The 17,599-nt window shown below is 42.0% G+C and overlaps 1 protein-coding gene across 3 annotated transcripts in view; it reads right to left on the reverse strand.

Moving 5' to 3' along the window:
* The window catches only part of NEK6 (NIMA related kinase 6), a 98,053-nt gene that overhangs the window by 37,032 nt on the left and 43,422 nt on the right, over window positions 1-17,599 (reverse strand). For all 3 annotated transcript variants that reach the window (XM_080990999.1, XM_080990998.1, XM_080991000.1), the window contains 3 exons: window positions 9,537-9,677; window positions 8,641-8,703; window positions 2,174-2,284 (listed from right to left, as the gene is read on the reverse strand). In XM_080990999.1, coding sequence (XP_080847125.1) covers window positions 2,174-2,284; window positions 8,641-8,703; window positions 9,537-9,677 — 315 coding nt within the window. The remainder of the gene's footprint in view (window positions 1-2,173; window positions 2,285-8,640; window positions 8,704-9,536; window positions 9,678-17,599) is intronic.

Below are 17,599 nucleotides of genomic sequence, written 5' to 3' on the forward strand. Positions count from 1 at the left end.
TAGAGGCTAATCTTCCCTCGGTAGAATTATGGATCTGGCGTAGGACACTTCACTATTGGCTTCACCTAAACTAAAATCCCCCCAGTCCCTAGTGCTGTAAGATTGTCACAACAGCCCCTGGACTAAAATTGTCTATCAAAAACTTCACTCTTGTGGGTTATCACCACAACAGCTACTCACTTTGGGTTTTAGTAAAGCAAACAGTCTAACTTGTCAGCGCCTAAATGATATTGAGCGTCAGAACAACTTGGCCACAATAAGGAAATTTTGCCCATGGTATGATTATTTTCCACCTTCCCATTTCGACTCTCTGGCACCCTATCTGCATAACCTAGCAATTCTAAAATATAGACGCGCTTTTACTCTCGCAAGATTGAATGTCTTGCCCTTGGCTGTACTGAAGGGATGATTCCAACAGATTCCACATGAAAAACGCTTATGTGGAAATGGCAGTACCGTGGAGATGGCATCCCTGTGGAGCTGGCAGTACTGAATCGGTGGTGCATGCCCTTCTGGCTTGCACTCTTTATAAAGACTTGAGGAATGAGGTTATCACCCCTCTTTTATTGTCCATTCCAGGTTGCCCAGCCACAGCCACACTGCCCTTTCTCTTGGCAGATCAAGATGACCAGGTGACAGCAAAGGTGGCAAGGCTTTTAGCTGGGGCAATCAGAATAAGATCCACTATTTGACTATTGATTCAAAACCCAAAAATGTATTTTATATAATTGACTTTTTACTCCTATTCTTTGTATATCGTATTGTTGTTTTATTGCTATGGCTAATGCAAATAAAGATTCATTCATTCAATATAAGCTGAGGTTTTCTTGGCATGTGGTGAGCTTTCTAAAACGATCATTTATGATAATCTCAAATCAGTGGCGGCAAAACGGGGGAAAAATGAGCGGCTACATCTGTTCTCACAGGGAATGCCTGTCTCCAGATTAACATGTAAGAAACGATTGAAAACCAGGTGACAACAGCTGAGCTGAAGCAGGTTCCCCCACACAAGGATTCCCGAGAGCAGCACAGGGAAAGAACCCCCCCCCAAAGTCTCACGCCTTAAAGCAAAGAAGGTCAAGAGCCATTGGAAAAGCTTTCAGTAGCTGCCTAAGAATTAGAAGCGCCCATCAACTGAATATCAGTACAGAAAAAGTTATGTGGTCAAAGAGGGTAACTGCCTTTCACAGTTCAATGGCTGCCAATTTGTTACTAGGCCAAGTCCAAGGTTTTACTATGGCTATATAAAGCCCTTGGTGCTCGGAACCAGTTTTCCTTGAGAAAGCACCTTGCCCCATATTTGCCTATTTGACTGTTTCAACCTGCAGAACTTGCCCTCTTCTAAGTGCCGCTTAATCTTCATTCATTTGCAAGGAGCCAATGTTTCGGCATGGCAGCGCCTGTGCCTTAGAACTCTCTGCCAATAGCCATGAGGCAGACACTTTTGCTGTAACATTTCAGAAACCTGCTGGTCACCTTTTTTTTAATCTCAGGCAGGAAGGTAAACGGTGTTTCCGTGCGCTCTGCCTTCCATCACAGTGTCCTGTTGCGCCAAACGCGGTTTAGTCCTGCTGGCCACATGACCTGGAAAGCTGTCTGTGGACAAACGGCGGTTCCCTCGGCCTGACAAGCGAGGTGAGCGCTGAACCCCATAGTCGCCTTTGACTGGACTTAAGCGTCCAGAGGTCCTTTACCTTTTACCTTTTTTACCCAGGCATACAAATTAGTTACCTATATTCATTGTTAAACATTTCATTGATTCTTATCAGTGTTTTGATAATTATTTTATGCATATTTAATTGTTCTGTGAATTACAGCTGGCTGCATCTACTATTTTATGATGTACGAAACTTAGAGAGCTTTGTGATCCAGTGGTTTTTAATACTTTATAAATTAATTCACTAGCATTGGCCCAAATTATTAAGATTATAGCAAGTTATACCTCTGATCCAAGGCTGGGAAAAGGGCACTTGGCTGCTCGGCCCTCTAGCTGCTTCCTGCTAGAAGTCAGTAACAGAAATTGGGAAGTTTTTTCTAGTTTCTTATATGACAAATGCACCACCCTGTGCTGACTTTTAAGTGCTCCATTTCCCCATGTACCCTTGATTCCAATTTTTAAAGTTTTACTTTAGCAAAGTAATTGTGTAGCCTCAAGAATAAGGCTTCTCCTTACCTTAATCATCTGAGAGAGGTCACCTGCATCTGCCAGTTCCAAGACAATGTTAAGTTCATTGTCCTCAATAAATGAATCCAAATACTTGATTATGTTGGGGTGGTTCAATTGCTGCAAATAGACAGAGTAGAAGGACAATCACTATATGAATGTACAGAACACCAGGGTGTCATAATGGGTCACAGGTAGGCATGAAGCAGGGAAGGCAAGAGTCTGATGGGGGACTTCTCAGTGTCACCAACTCCCTCAAAGGTAGGGGGAAATCCATGAGGGATTTTTAAACCATATTATCAGAAAGTCCACTTATGCTGTATGAGAAAAATACAAGAACCTATTAGAGAACAAAACCCCACGGTGGCTATCACCATTAGAAGCGTTGTCAGTAGAAATAACTAATATGGAAAAGGTATGGGCAACATATAGAGAATTGTTAATTGAGGAGGAAGAAAATCAATTTAATGTAAAAAAAAATTAACATCTGTTAACTGATTGGCTCCAATATCATCAATTAAATGACATTTTAGGCTGGATAAAGGAGCTGGTTTTGGTAAAGAATTTTCAAGATTGCAGAGAGAACTGTTGGAAAATAATGAAAAATTTCTGTCAAAAATGTATAAATTGGGGCTGGAGTAGAAAACAAAAGATGAAGAAGTAAAATCTGTAATGATTCATTGGGCAAAAGATGTGGGACATAACATACAAATTACCTCAGTAGAGAATGGTACAGCTTTATTGAATACATTAAAGAACACTGTAAGAGTTTAAAAACATTAGCAGGATTCACATAATGCTTGTAATTTAAATTAACAAAGGATAAAAATGGAGTATAACAAAGTTAGATAAAGTAATTAGAGGCAGTTAAAAGGGGAAGAATTATGGAAGCCAGGGGAGGGGTGGGAGGAAGTCCTGGGGTTCAGGGAACCCCATAAAGGTATTGACATGAATATGGTTTTGTGAAAATAAGTGTATATGTCTGTGTGTATATGTATGTGTCTGTTTAAAAAAGTATGTTTTCTTTTTGAAAATATGAAATAATAATAATAATAATAATAATAATAATAATAATAATAATAATTGTACCTTGATACGGTTTTTATTTCTGTATTTTGTCTTGAGTGTCCTTCACTACAAAAAGCTAGTAATCATTATTTAAAAAAGTAAGTGTAGCATCACATTCATACTAAAAATGAGGAACAATCATCTCCAGAATATGATCAATTTGGAATAAAATGAACACCAAAAAACATTTCTCACCTACATCTTGTAGGCTTAATGTGGACATGACAAACAAGGAGGTTTTGTGGGCGTATGAGGACCTCACAATGCTTATTTCATGTGCCCCAGTCAAACAGCTACCACAGAGGAATTGGAGAGTCAGTTGCATAAACAACTGGAAATGATTATGTTGATTGGGATATTATTTGCCTTTTTTAAAATAGATAAATACATCTGTTAATATTTATATACTGTTGATTGATATTACATTAACATTGCTAGGTATAACCTGCTAATATTTTTTGATGGAAACTGGTTCTAGCTTTGAATTTCTATTTGTTGTTATTTTTGCTGTTAACTTTTATGAACCTGCTTGTTATAAAGCAGCATCACAATATTAAATCAAACCAAAAAGGCAAGTTCTGACCTTTTGGATACTACCCAGAAAATGAAGGACTAAAATAAATCCTCACTAGGCAGCTATGAAACTACAATTTTACCAAGAATACTTTAAGTGCCGTCTTATGCACCCAAGTGCCTTCCTTTCCAGTCACAATTCTGGCCAGCTCCTTATTATGTCTCCCGCTATTGTGTGCTTCATTAAATGCAGATTTCCCACCCAGGCATTCAGGACCAAACTCTGCCTCCAGAGCGCCCTGCTCAGACTCATGTTCTTTCCAAGTACCACATTTACCTGGAGTTCCTGCACCCACAAGAAACAATGCCAGCGAGTGCATTTGTATACTAATAGGGTTGTTTGAAATTTCTGCCTTTTGACATGGGGGGGGGGGGGAAACCTGCAGAACCTTCACTCCGGCTTCATCCTCTAATGCACATAAACACTCTGGCTCAGGCGACTGCTACCCTCTCATTTTGTAAATGCTGCTGAAAAGTTTGATGGAAGCAAATGCCTGATGTATATGCAGAGCAACACTCTCAGCGACAGGCATGCAAAAATGCAAGTGGCCACTAACGGGAGAGAGTGATGCTGGCAGGCCAGCTGATGTTTAGAGCCACATTACTAGCTGCTTTTACTCTCTTTGCTGTTCAGAAAGTGCTCCTCATTCTCCCAGTCCACCGCCGCAGCCACGACTTTTTAGAAGGTCTAATTCCCAATGACTAAGGTTTCCTCGATTAACATAGTAGGCATAAAAGTTTAATGCAAAATTTAAAACTGGTTATTCTTTCACGGAGTCGTAGAATATTGTAGAGTTATAAGGGAGGGGCCACAAGGATCATCTAGTCCAACCCCCTGCAATGCAGGAATACTTTGCCCAGGGTGGGGCTTGAACCCACAACCCTGAGGTTAAGAATCTCATGCTCTACCAACTGAGCTATCTAAATTTCTTCTCCCTTGTCTCCAAATAAGAAACAATATGTTGTAACACAATAATTAAAGCAGCCCTTGCTTCTTCTTTTCTGTAAATGACAATCTTGTTCTAAGTACAATGCATAGAAAGTGTAAATACAGGTTTGGTGCGTGAAGAGGTGGAATCCAGGGACACAGAACGAAGAGCCTTGCAGGGATAACATTCCCAGAAGGAGAGGGGCTACAAGGCAAGCTTACAGACCAAAAGAGATTCATGTACACCTCTCTGAACCACCCACACGCCCAAATACCCCAGACGTGAACCACAGACTTACTACTTCACTGAGATGAGGTCTTCACCTTTTCTGACTAATATGTTTAGATTATATCAGAATGGCTCTATCTATTGTAATGACTGAATGCTTAAAAATGGTATATTTCCTTTTAAACAACTGAAAAATATGTTTCTTCATTTGTGACAAAAGCTGCAACTTTATATATTACCACAAGTAACCATCATAAATATGATTGCTCTTATTGTAAGCCTAACTATCTCTATCTGATGCGGCCGGTATTCGAAGTGAGAGGCATTTCCTGAAACAATAGCAAATAAAGCAAACCAAATAATACCCAACTTGTTTAATTGTACAGATGAAAAACTGAAGTTTCAAAGCATACTTCAGAGCTGTGCAGGCGACACTGTGTGTGTGTGTGTGTGTGTGTGTGTGTGTGTGTGTTCTGTGTCTCAGGGCAGAGAGTAGTTGAGAGTTAATGGTAGAACTTTACTTGTTTCCACAGAGCAACCCTGCAATACATCCCAAAGACTGCAGAACATAAGCTAACTTGTTTTCTCTTGGATAAACTGTACAAGTATGAAATTTTTGCATAAGTATACATTATCCCTACCTCTGCTTTTGTACAGCATAGCAAAACAGCCTTCAGTCTGCATCTATTTGTAAGAGCAATTGTCCAGGGAGCCATCAATTAACAAGAAATGAGTTGCAGATATTTATTTGACATGTTATTAGCTGTGCAGGACCGATCAAAGCGCATTCCAATTGCTGATGCTGACAGACAGACTGAAGCAGTCCCCTTGCCTCTAAACAAATCCTTGAACAACTCTGCCCTCCTAGACTCTGTGGGAAAAATCTGGCACCTGAACCAAATTATCAAAAAACGCTGACCTGCATCATGTCATTAAAAACTGCATCTCAAGTTGACATTTAGATCTTTGCTGTGGTATGTTCATCTCTTCAGAGCTGAATTATATACATCTTGGGCAAAATCTGTCAGATTTGGTTGGAACTTTCAGTCAAAAACTTGGATACATTTGAAAGGAATGCCCGATAGGCAACAACTACTAATAGATCCCTCATGCCTTTGCAATGCAATATTATTTATCAAACTGACTTTCTACCATGCTTTGAGCAGCATGCATGCAAGTGTTTGACCACTTGTAAACCACTCGTAAAACAAGTTTGTAGACAGCTGCAAATCCACCAGTGTCCTGCAAGGCAAGTACCACAAACCAAGTCCTTGTAAGTGATTCTAGAAAAGAAAAATAATCAAATTTGGTACCAGGAGTCTTGGGTATTGAAGAAAAGGATGCTGAAGATAGTGGTTGTCTTGCTAGCACAGCAACTTCCATCCATCAGAAATACCTTCCTCAGGCCAAGCTGGCCTCTCAATTCCAAGCTCAAGAAATGATGGGCCAAGATTGGAGAGCAATGACAAGTCATCCCATTGGTCCTACACAACAGGAACTAGCTGCCTGTGCCATACAGCTCCACAGCACACTGTTTCTACAGATGCCAGTGCTCAGAGATTGCCGGCCTCCTTCTCACAACCTGAATCCCTCTGACTCCCATGTGCCTCCAACTATGCCTCCATTCCATTCACTACTGGTCCTAAATGGGGTCACTGTGCCCCTGGAGGATCAGGTGCGCAGCCTGGGAGTCATTCTGGACTCACAGATGTCCATGGAGGTGCAGGTCAATTCTGTGTCCAGGGCAGCTGTCTACCAGCTCCATCTGATACACAGGCTGAGACCCTACTTGCCTGCCCACTGTCTTGCCAAAGTGGTGCATGCTCTGGTTATCTCCCGCTTGGACTACTGCCGCTTGGACTACTGCGCTGTACATGGGGCTACCTTTGAAGGTGACCTGGAAACTACAACTAATCCAGAATGCGGCAGCTAGACTGGTGACTGGGAACGGCTGCCGAGACTACATAACACCGGTCTTGAAAAACCTACATTGGCTCCCAGGATGTTTCCAAGCATAATTCAAAGTGTTGGTGCTGACTTTTAAAGCCCTAAATGGCCTCGGCCCAATATACCTGAAAGAGCGTCTCCACCCCCATTGTGCAGCCCGGACACTCAGGTCCAGCTCCGAGGGCCTTCTGGCGGTTCCCTCCCTGCGAGTAGCCAAGTTACAGGGAACCAGGCAGAGGGCCTTCTCGGTGGTGGCACCCGCCCTGTAGAATGCCCTCCCCAGATGTCAAAGAGAACAACAACTACCAAACTTTTAGAAGACATCTGAAGGCAGCCCTGTTTAGGGAAGCTTTTAATGCTTGATGCACTATTTTATTTTAATATTTTGTTGGAAGCTGCCCAGAGTGACTGGGGAAACCCAGCCAGGTGGGCGGGGTATAAATAATAAATTATTACTATTATTATTATTATTATTATTACTACTACTACTACTGTCATGGACCAATTTATCTGCATGCTGCTCTGGTAAATTCCACTAGCACTACCTAGATCTTTGTGTAAGCACTCTCTCAATTCAGTTTAGACTCCTTCTTTGCGAAACGTGGCAGCATCCCAGCAACTTAACCCATCACCTGTCCACAAGCTTTCCTAATGCCCGAGTGAAAAATAATAGAAAGCTGTAGACATTAAACTGCTTTGGAAATATATGCAGAAAAAGTAGGGTGTAAATTATTTAACTCAAAATAAGACACACATTGTGCTTGTTCTTTTCATAGTTCAAAAATCATCATTCTGCAATGCCTTGAAGTGTCAGGTTCCAGCCTAACTCCCACTTTGTGCAGGGGAACCTTGGCCAAACAAGGACAATGTTAGGGAATGCAGGTGAAGCCAGAGAAGGAAGGAAAATGCCTTCAGAAAATACACAGGGAACCAGAGAAGAAAGTGCTAATTATTCCAGTGTATCATCTTTCCTCATTTTTGTCTTCACAGCCCAGCTAATATAGCGTTCACAACTTAACATCTGGCTCCCTGGTAAGCTTGGCACAGGGAGATCTGCAGTTGCCTCTGGACATCTTATACAGTAGGGATGATAATTGACCATCTCAATTCCCCTGTCATTCTGAGGGTTTTGATTTCACTTCTCCTTGATTCTAACATATGTGGACATAATGTTCTGAATATATCTAGTACCATATGGGAGACTCTTCCCCTCCACCTTCACTCAAGCCTTATTTTGTATAGAGCGCTACAACACCCAAAGGCATTACTGATTATCTTCACTTTGTTTGGTTTGGCATTCTTTGCTCTTTCCTCACACAGAACAGCTCTGGTGTAATCTCATTTTATGGCTAATCTAGCAATGAAGCTGCATGGAGTCCAAACGCTGGTTTAGAGCCAGAACAGAGTCTCATGCCTTCTTCCAAGGAAAGAAAAGTATGGAAGAAGCACATCTCCTCAGCTCTACACTGACACAGAAAGGGGATCATTTCAGTACAAAAGAAAAAGATTATGCTCCCTCCATCAAAAGCATACAAATCTTAAAGATAACTCTCTATTGCCATTCTGCAACACACACACACCATCCAAAAAAGGAGGAGTTAAGTACAATAGTGGGAGATCATAGATTGCTTCAAGGGCCTCTAACCACACACCACTTTTCTCAAGTTACACCAGAAAACAATAATCTTTTCCATTCCCAGATAATCGTCAAAGGTCTGGAGAAATTCTTACCTTCAAAAGGTCTATTTCTTTAATGCAATCTTGTCTAGCCTTGGCATCCATCATTTCAAATATCTTCAAAAGGAAAGAGAGTTACATGTTGAAAGTCAAGCAAAAAATATGGATGTTCCCACATGTTTAAGATTTTAGATCATCCCTAAATTATCTTATCTCCTGGGCAACCATGACCTTTCTAAAGCTCCCTAGTTTCTTGGGGTTCTTAAGAATGAAAAAGACCTGCAAACAAAGTAGAAACTGTAGCACCAGCATTTAGCACATAAATACAACTGGATAAATTATTATTAAGCTTGTTGTTTTCTCATCAATTTGTTGACCTTAATAAACACAAACAAGCAAACAAACAAACCACACAAACCAAAGTAATTACATTATACTGTATAAATAAATGTGTATCTTAAGAATACGCTGAAAAGTGCCAAGGAAATGAGTACAAATAATGATCTAAGACTTTTTGGGTTACACAATTAGACTCTCCTTTTCTATTGATAAAATAAATTGCCTTCTTTTTCATATTCCTCTGCACTAATTAAAAGCAAAGAGGCGTAGATATTCATCCTAATAATCAGAGGGCTATTCACTATTTTATATGAGAGTAGCTTGGGTATACTAAAGAGATGCCCAAAATAGGCCCATGTAAAATCAAAATGCAGCCTACAGCATATGGTAGAAGGGAGCCAAAAATATTAAAGATTGTAACATTTTATACAACAAAGGTAGGCAGGCTTCTGGTTCATGGCCAACTCCACAAATGGATATCTATAAGTAGCTGCTGTCTGATCCACCCACAGGGAAAAACAGTTCCAAGAAGCAAAGAGGTACACGACTTGCCCATCTGTGCCACCAAGAGGCACATTCATCCAATCTTACTTGGGTATTCCGATGCTCACCTGTACTTTCTTTAATGCCACTGGTTTTCTGTCCAGAAGGCAAGTAGCCTTGTAGACTTCACTGAATTGTCCTCGTCCAATTTTCTTCTCTATCTGAAAGTCTGCTAAGGTGCAGCGATAAGGGTATGAAGTCAGATGCCTCTGTTTGAGGAGAAAAAGAGGATAGTGGGTTAAATGAAAACATATATTCCTACTACCATAATGCTATACTAAATCAGAAGGCAACTGAATCAGAGCTCTTCCACTAGATCAAACCTCTCCCAGCAAAAGTATTTCAGAGCCACCTATATCAGGCTGACCTGTGAAAGGAAGATAGATGCCTATAAAGGTGAGCTATAGTGCTATATGCTTGTAAGAGTGGTTTGTGGCATTATTTCTGGGAAGGACCATAGACAAATGGTAAAGCATTCTGCAAACAGGGTTTCAGGTCAACTCTATGGTACCACTATGTAAAAGGGATCACTGGAAGGAGACTCTGGAAAGACTTGTGTATGAGACCAGGGAGAGCTGCAAGCTAGAGAATACAGTGCTGGGTTAGATCAAAGATAGCTCCCTCCAGAAGTTGCTGGATTACAATTCCCTAACCATTGGCCATGCTCACTGGGACTGATAGGAGTGGGAGTCCAATATCTGGAGGGAACCACTTTGGCTACCCCAGAGCTAGGTGGATCAACCTACCAACCAAGACAGTTTCAAACGTTGCCTCCACAGAATCTTTCAGTGGCTATTTATTTATTTATTTAGCTGTAAGTCAGGAAATGTTGTTGTTAACCTTGCTTTTCAGTTCCAAAAATGACTCCTAGAGCAATTTACAAAGGACTTTTTTTAAAAAAAAGTAAAACAATAAAAACAAGCAAAATGGTAAATAAGAATGAAAACAGCAAAGCAACAACATATGAAAAACAGAGATTAAGAACTAGTCAGAAGCTGTAAGAAACAGAGTGACTGAACTCTGTACTGCTGTACAAAACTTAAGATTTACTAATGTCTACTTTAAACCACCCCCTGAAAAAACAACTGCCCCACATCCTCTCAAATGTATTCAGATCCTTCACTATTCAATATCCTGAGGGATTTTGGAGTTGAGAGCTTTTAACTGTAAATGGCACCAACTTTGTCATGGCGTTTCCTGCTATGAAAACAAGGGTTTCCCCAAAGCAAATGGTACAATGGCTTGGTAACGTTTTTACAGTATAGTAGGAGATACAAGATCCACATTCCACTTCACAAGATGCACCATTTTTAGCAGAATTTACTGAACCAATCAGTATTCAATACTGTTTTGGAAAGCCCTTGCCTCAACTGTTGTGTGGGCTCAAGGAAGGATGCCTGAGATCCAGTGCTGGCATGAATCAGTAACTGGACAATAGGAACTACTGCAGAGATGGAAAGGTCCTGCAAAGCTCAATGATTCTGAACTGTGCTTTCAAAGCTGGGTGCAGGCTTAGAAGCTGGAAAGGTAGCAGGGATAACTACATCCCATGTAGCTAAGCCAGAATCTGGTATGTCAGATGAAGCTCAAAACATCACAGCTTTTTTTGACAACAAACATGAGGAGCAGTAACTTCTACACAGAACTTTACTGGCTTGAACTTTATATGCACTATGCAATTCTATCATCATACAACCCCACCACCCACTCCAATATATAGTCCAGTAAACAGAGGATGCAACAAGGTATCATAATTATGCATAAAAGGCTTGAAATACGCAATAAGTAATGATAACATTCTCATGCACATCAGTGCATTAAAGGAATGCCAAGAGCAGTTCTCTGCTGCCTTCTGCACCTGAAAAAACAAAAGACGGGAGCAGAGCAGCATAGTTTCCTGCAGACAAGTTCTCACTCCTTGCAATATGGCTCAGCCACAGAAGTCGGCTCACCAAGCCCCATTAATGCTGGGAAATGACCGGACACCTCAGCTGATAGACTCTGGCATCCGCCAAGGCTACAGCTGCACATTTACATATGCAATGACCTAGATTTGCATTTGCTATCACAACCTATCAGACCTAATTAAAGCAATGGAGCCAAAGAGAGGATGCAAAATTATAGCATGAACAAAAGGAGCATATCCAGGTCAGACCAAAACATGCCAAAACTTCCGTATTTATTAGAGCAGGCCATTTTCCCGCCATGTTTAGACAGTTATTAGTAAAATATTGTGTCCACAGCAGACACGCTTACAGTCTAAATGGGGGGGTGGGAGTGGTAAAAAGAAAGAGAAATGCTAGGCCACAAAATCAACCCACTGCTTGTCATCCAAACCGTCTACAGTCATGGGCTGCTCTTCTAAATTTTCTCCTGCGGCCAAAAAAAGGATACCTAACAGCAGACAGAAGGCACCGTGTAGGGATGAGAGGCAGTAACTTGTTTTGGCTGAGCACACCTCAGCTGACATAAAGAGCTGTAACTCCACTCTCCACTGGAAGCCACCAGTGGGCCAAAGAAGAAGGCAGACCTCTCCTCTCTGTCTCTGAAGCTATCAGAGGTGGCGGGAGAGAAAAGAAGGGGGCTTGGAGGAAGCTCACCCTTTGGCACAATGGTCTCTGAGCCCAAGTCTTTCTGCCCTCCTACCATCAACCCACGTAGGAGTTAAGGGCAGCTGCCCCCCTGTATCAAGTAAAACACCAAGATACTTAACTAACTGACCAATCACATCGGTTCTGCCCCCCTAACAAAATTCCTGTCCCCTCAACAAAGTCCTGCCCCCCCCAACAAAAATCCTGGCTACCCCCATGGTGAAGGGATTCCCCCCCAAAAAATGCTTTCCCCCCTTTCTTCTATGAAGTTGAACCTCCCTGAATATTTCACAAGGTCCCAATGCATCATTTATTCAGTTCCAAATTCACCATAAATTTGATCCAATATCAGTTACTCTAAAGTCTGATAAAAACAAAAGGGTGTTCACCAATATGAGGATGATACCCAGCTCTACCCCTCATTTACACTGGAACCAGTGAAGGTCCTGTGTGAGTGTCTGGATGCAGCTGGAAGATGCATGGAGGTTAACAAATTGAGGTTGAATCCCGAAAGACAGAAATACTGTTTCTGGGGGACGGGGATGGGCAGTGGGGGTGGGGGACTCCTGGTCCTGAACGGGGTAACTGTGCCCCTGAAGGACCAGATGTGCAGCCTGGGAGTCATCCATGAAGGCACAGGTCATTTCTGTGTCCAGGGCAGCTGTCTACCAGCTCCATCTGCTACGTGGCTGAGACCCTTCCTGACCGCAGACTGTCTTGCTGAAGTGGTGCATGCTCTGGTTATCTCTCGCTTAGACTACTGCCATGCGCTCTATATGGAGCTACCTTTGAAGGTGACCCGGAAACTACAACTAATCCAGAATGCGGCAGCCAGACTGGTGACTGGGAGTGGCCGCTGAAACCATGTAACACCAGTCCTAAAGGATCTACGTTGGCTCCCAGGACATTTCTGAGCATAATTCAAAGTGTTGATGTGGACCTTTAAAGCCCTAAACCAGGGGTTGGCAACGTTTTTTGAGGCTGGTCTGGTCCACTCCCCGGCAGACCTCTCAGTGGGCCAGAGCGTGCATGCCCGTGCATGCGCTCAAGCTATTTCCAGCACACTTCCGGGACAATGGAGCGCACGTGCGCATGCTATTACCAGTGCTCTTCCAACCCAGAAGTTGGTCCCTGCGGCGAGAAAAAAAATAGTGCTGAAAAAAACACACGGAATCTCCATGCTGATCCACGGAACAGCCGTGGGCCGGTTCCAGGAAGCTCATGGGCTGGAACCGACCCATGGGCCTTAGGTTGCCAACCTCTGCCCTAAACAGCCTCGGCTCAGTATACCTGAAGGAATGTCTCCACCTGTTGTCCAGTCCATACATGGAGGCCCAGATCCAAGAGCCTTCTGGTAGTTCCCTCACTGCGAGAAGTGAGTTACAGGGAACCAGGCAGTTGGCCTTCTTGGCAGCAGTGGCGCTCTCCCTGTGGAACACTCTCCCATCAGATGCCCAGGAAATAAAGAACCATACAACTAATAGGAGACATCTGAAGGCAGCCCTGTATCGGGAAGTTTTTAATGTTTGATGTTTTATTGTGTTTTTAGTATCCTGTTGGGAGCCGCCCAGAGTGGCTGGAGCAACCAGTCAGATGGGCAGCTTAATAATACGGAAACCGTATGTTGGTACACAATTGAAAGTTGGCAAAAATACTTCATTGTGTCACTGTGGTATATGTTTATGTGCCAGTACTGGGAAGGCGGAAATACCTATTTTTAAAACTAAGGCAAGAGGCTGAATGTCTGCCTGAGCAGAACACACCACAGTACAGAGCCAATTAAAGGCATCTGTAAGGTGCACCTGACCTGCCTTGTCAGCCTCATAACATGCTTCCAGCCTACACCATCTGCACTGAAGCCGCATGGGAATTGGTGAAGCCATGATGTAGCATGGTGTTACCACACTGAATATTGCAATGCATTTCATCTTGGAGAAAAGTGTATGGGCAGAAAGCATTTATTGGGCACCATGAGTGTTGTCTACTCAACAACTTTGCTCACAACATGAGGTCTGCAGCTAAAAAAATAAAAATGCAATTGCACAAAATAAAGCCACAGCTGCTATCCATGAACGCAACAATATTTCTCAACTGATTGGGAAGCATGAATAGAGCAAGTATCATACCATTAAACCTCCTCAGGGACAGTCCAGTTGCTCCACAAGAGAGAGCACACAAATAGATATGAGAAAAACAGATATAAACACACATTAACACTGCAAATTCTGGCAGAATACATGCCTTGCCTGCAAAGGTTTCTAGGTTTAATCCATGGCATCTCCAGCTAAAAAAAAATCTGCAAAGAAGACTGAAAACACTCTTCTCAAAATCAAATTCATTGGATTCAAATGATAGATTGGGAAAGACTATGGAAGAATGACATGAAATTTACGGCCTGTGTTTTACTTAAAGAGAATTATATGAAAATATTATACAGATGGTACCTAATTCTGGTTAAATTAGCAAAAATGTATAAAACAAAAGATAATAAGTGTTGGATATGTAAAGCAGCGGAGGGCACTTTTAACCACATGTGGTGGCAATGTAAGGTTATTTTAAAAAAGGGAAATGATATATAATGAATTGAAAAAAATGTTCAAAATAACATTCGTTAAAAAACCAGAAGCATTTTTATTAGGTATCACAGGATTGGACATACCGAAAAAATACAAGACTTTGTTTATGTATGCAACAACGGCCGCTTGGATATTATTAGCACAACGCTGGAAAGAAGAGGAAGTCCCCACTAAAGAAGACTGGCAAACTAAGTTAATGGAATACGTGGAAATGGCTAAATTAACCGGGAGAATTCAAAACCAAGAAGACAATAAATTTAAAAAGGAATGGGGAATGTTTATTGCATATATACAAAAGCAATGCATACAAGTCAATACATTAGCAGGATTTTTTCAAAAAAAATGCTTGTAATATTACAGATAAGGTATAAAATTGGAAAGTAAAATGAGGTAAAGAATTTATGGACATGCATGAACAACATAGAACAAGGGAACTGAGGCGAGGGTGAAGTCAGGGGATTCAGCGCGCCCCAAGCTTCTGGGTGCCGGCAAGCTCTCCGCTAGTTGTGGGAGAGCTGCGTCTCCCACGGCTAGCGGATAGCTTCCTGAAGCCTGGAGAGTGAGAGGGGTCGGTGCGCACCGACCCCCCTCGCTCTCCAAGCTTCAGCGAAAGCCTGCATTTGCCCCATAGGATGCACACACATTTCCCCTTCATTTTTGGAGGGGAAAAGTGCGTCCTATAGGGCGAAAAATACGGTATGTTTTTTTCTTTTTTATGTGATGTTTTGTTGTTGTAAAAATTATAAAAAAGGGGGAAAAGAAAACGCTCTTCTCTGCTGAAGACCCTGGAGGACTGCTGCCAGTCAGAGTAGAGAGATGGGCATTCCACCCGTCCTGGAATAAGACAGTTCCACATGTATCAAAACTGAACAAAGGAACCCACAATGTCTTAAGTTAACATGAACACTGTAAAACAGAAAACCAAGCTGTGGAGTTCCCTTGATGTTTTATCGTGTTTTTAATATTCTGTTGGGAGCTGCCCAAAGTCGCTGGGGAAACCCAGCCAGGTAGGTGGGGTATAAACTACTTCTTCTTCTTATTATTATTATTACTACTACTACTACTATTATTACTACTAGGGACACGGGTGGCGCTGTGGGTTAAACCACAGAGCCTAGGACTTGCTGATCAGAAGGCCGACGGTTCGAGTCCCCGCAACGGGGTGAGCTCCCGCTGCTCGGTCCCTGCTCCTGCCAACCTAGCCATTCGAAAGCACGTCAAAGTGCAAGTAGATAAATTGGTACTGCTCTGGCAGGAAGGTATACGGCGTTTCTGTGCACTGCTCTGGTTCGCCAGAAGCGGCTTAGTCATGCTGGCCACATGACCTGGAAGCTGGACGCCGGCTCCCTCAGCCAGTAAAGCGAGATAAGCGCCGCAACCCCAGAGTCAGCCAAGACTGGACCTAATGGTCAGGAGTCCCTTTACCTTTACCTATTATTATTATTATTACTATTATTATTATTTCAGGAGCCATTTTTATTTAAGTCTCACTTAAGGCAACACTAACTAAAATTAATTTGTTGCATTAGCTTCAAGCACTAAGAAATGGCTTGATAAAAGTATCAAACCAAATTAGTAGGCAGCAAGAATAATAGAGTGCAGATTTTAAACATTTCCCCCATTAGAAATGCCAACGAATTTTGAGTTATTGCCACCTTTAGCTAAGAAAATTCTCTCCATTCCAACCTACACCAATGCAGTGTGGATCTGACAACAAACTGGCAGCAATTCTAGTTATATATTCACTTACTGTAATTAGAAAACTTCTAAATAGAAAGTTCTATTGTGAGTCATAAGGAAAAGGTTAACTATAACACTAAATATAAATACAGCAGACAAGCAGCAAGGGATGATTCTAAACCACTTCTTCAAGTCTTCCGGGACGTGTATGCAGCAAATTGTGGCACGTAACCAATTTATCTGTCAATGTTGCAACTTTATTCCCTTTCCCAAAAGTGGTTCCCCAACTCTGTATATGAAAGCCCACAAAACAACTACTGCTCCCACTTTTGCATAATCATTTAGAACGCAAGAAGTCTATGTGCTTGTGATGTATGTTTGGTGGACAATGTGACAGTTAATGTGAAAGGCATGTTTTGCCTTTCAGAACAAAAACCAGAGTTGCAATGGATCACAAAAGTTACGTCCAGTGGTACCTTGGTTCTCGAACAGCCTAGTTCATGAACAACTTAGAACCTGAACATCGCAAACCCGGAAGTGAGCGTTCCAGTTCTCAATATATATATTTTTAAGTTGAACGTGTCCTGAGTTTCCATTTTTAGTGTTGCACTTCTGTTTTGAGAGAGAGAGAGAGAGAGAGAGAGAGAGAGAGAGAGAGATCGAAAGATCGTGCTGATTGGGGTGGTGGGGAGAAGCATTTTAGGGGTAGTTTTTCAACAGCCTGGAACGGATTAATCCGTTTTGCATTACTTTCTATGGGAAAGCGCACCTTGGTTTTGGAATGTTTTGGTTTTGGAACGGACTTCTGGAACGGATTAAGTTTGAGAACCAAGGTACCACTGTATAGTACCTGAATTCTCTAAACCAGCCTTCCCCAACCTCGTACCCTCCAGATAATATTGGACTTCAACTCTCACTACCCTGCACCCCTGGCTCTGCTGGTTGGGGCGGACAGGGGTTGCAATCCAAAAACATCCAGAGGGCACCAGGTTGGAGCAGGTTGCCTTAGGCATTCTCAAAACTCACCCATCTTTTTTGTTGTTGTTATGAATTTTGACTTTAAGAAAGTTATTGTTCTACAGCATATCAGAATGTTATAGATGAAATCCAGTACAAATGCAATCAAGATACAAATACAAAAGTAAGCAAGCCCAATAATTTCAAATAGCCATACTTGGTCATAGTTTGTTTAGTTCTAGGAATTTATAGTGCACTGTTCAGTGTGCAGTCCCAGGGTGGGGAAACTCTATCTCTGGAGGAAGGTTAGATAATAGTTTTATCCTA

The sequence above is a fragment of the Podarcis pityusensis genome (genome assembly GCF_964106645.2).
Source record: "Podarcis pityusensis genome assembly, chromosome: Z".
NCBI classification, from domain to species: Eukaryota; Metazoa; Chordata; class Lepidosauria; order Squamata; family Lacertidae; genus Podarcis; species Podarcis pityusensis.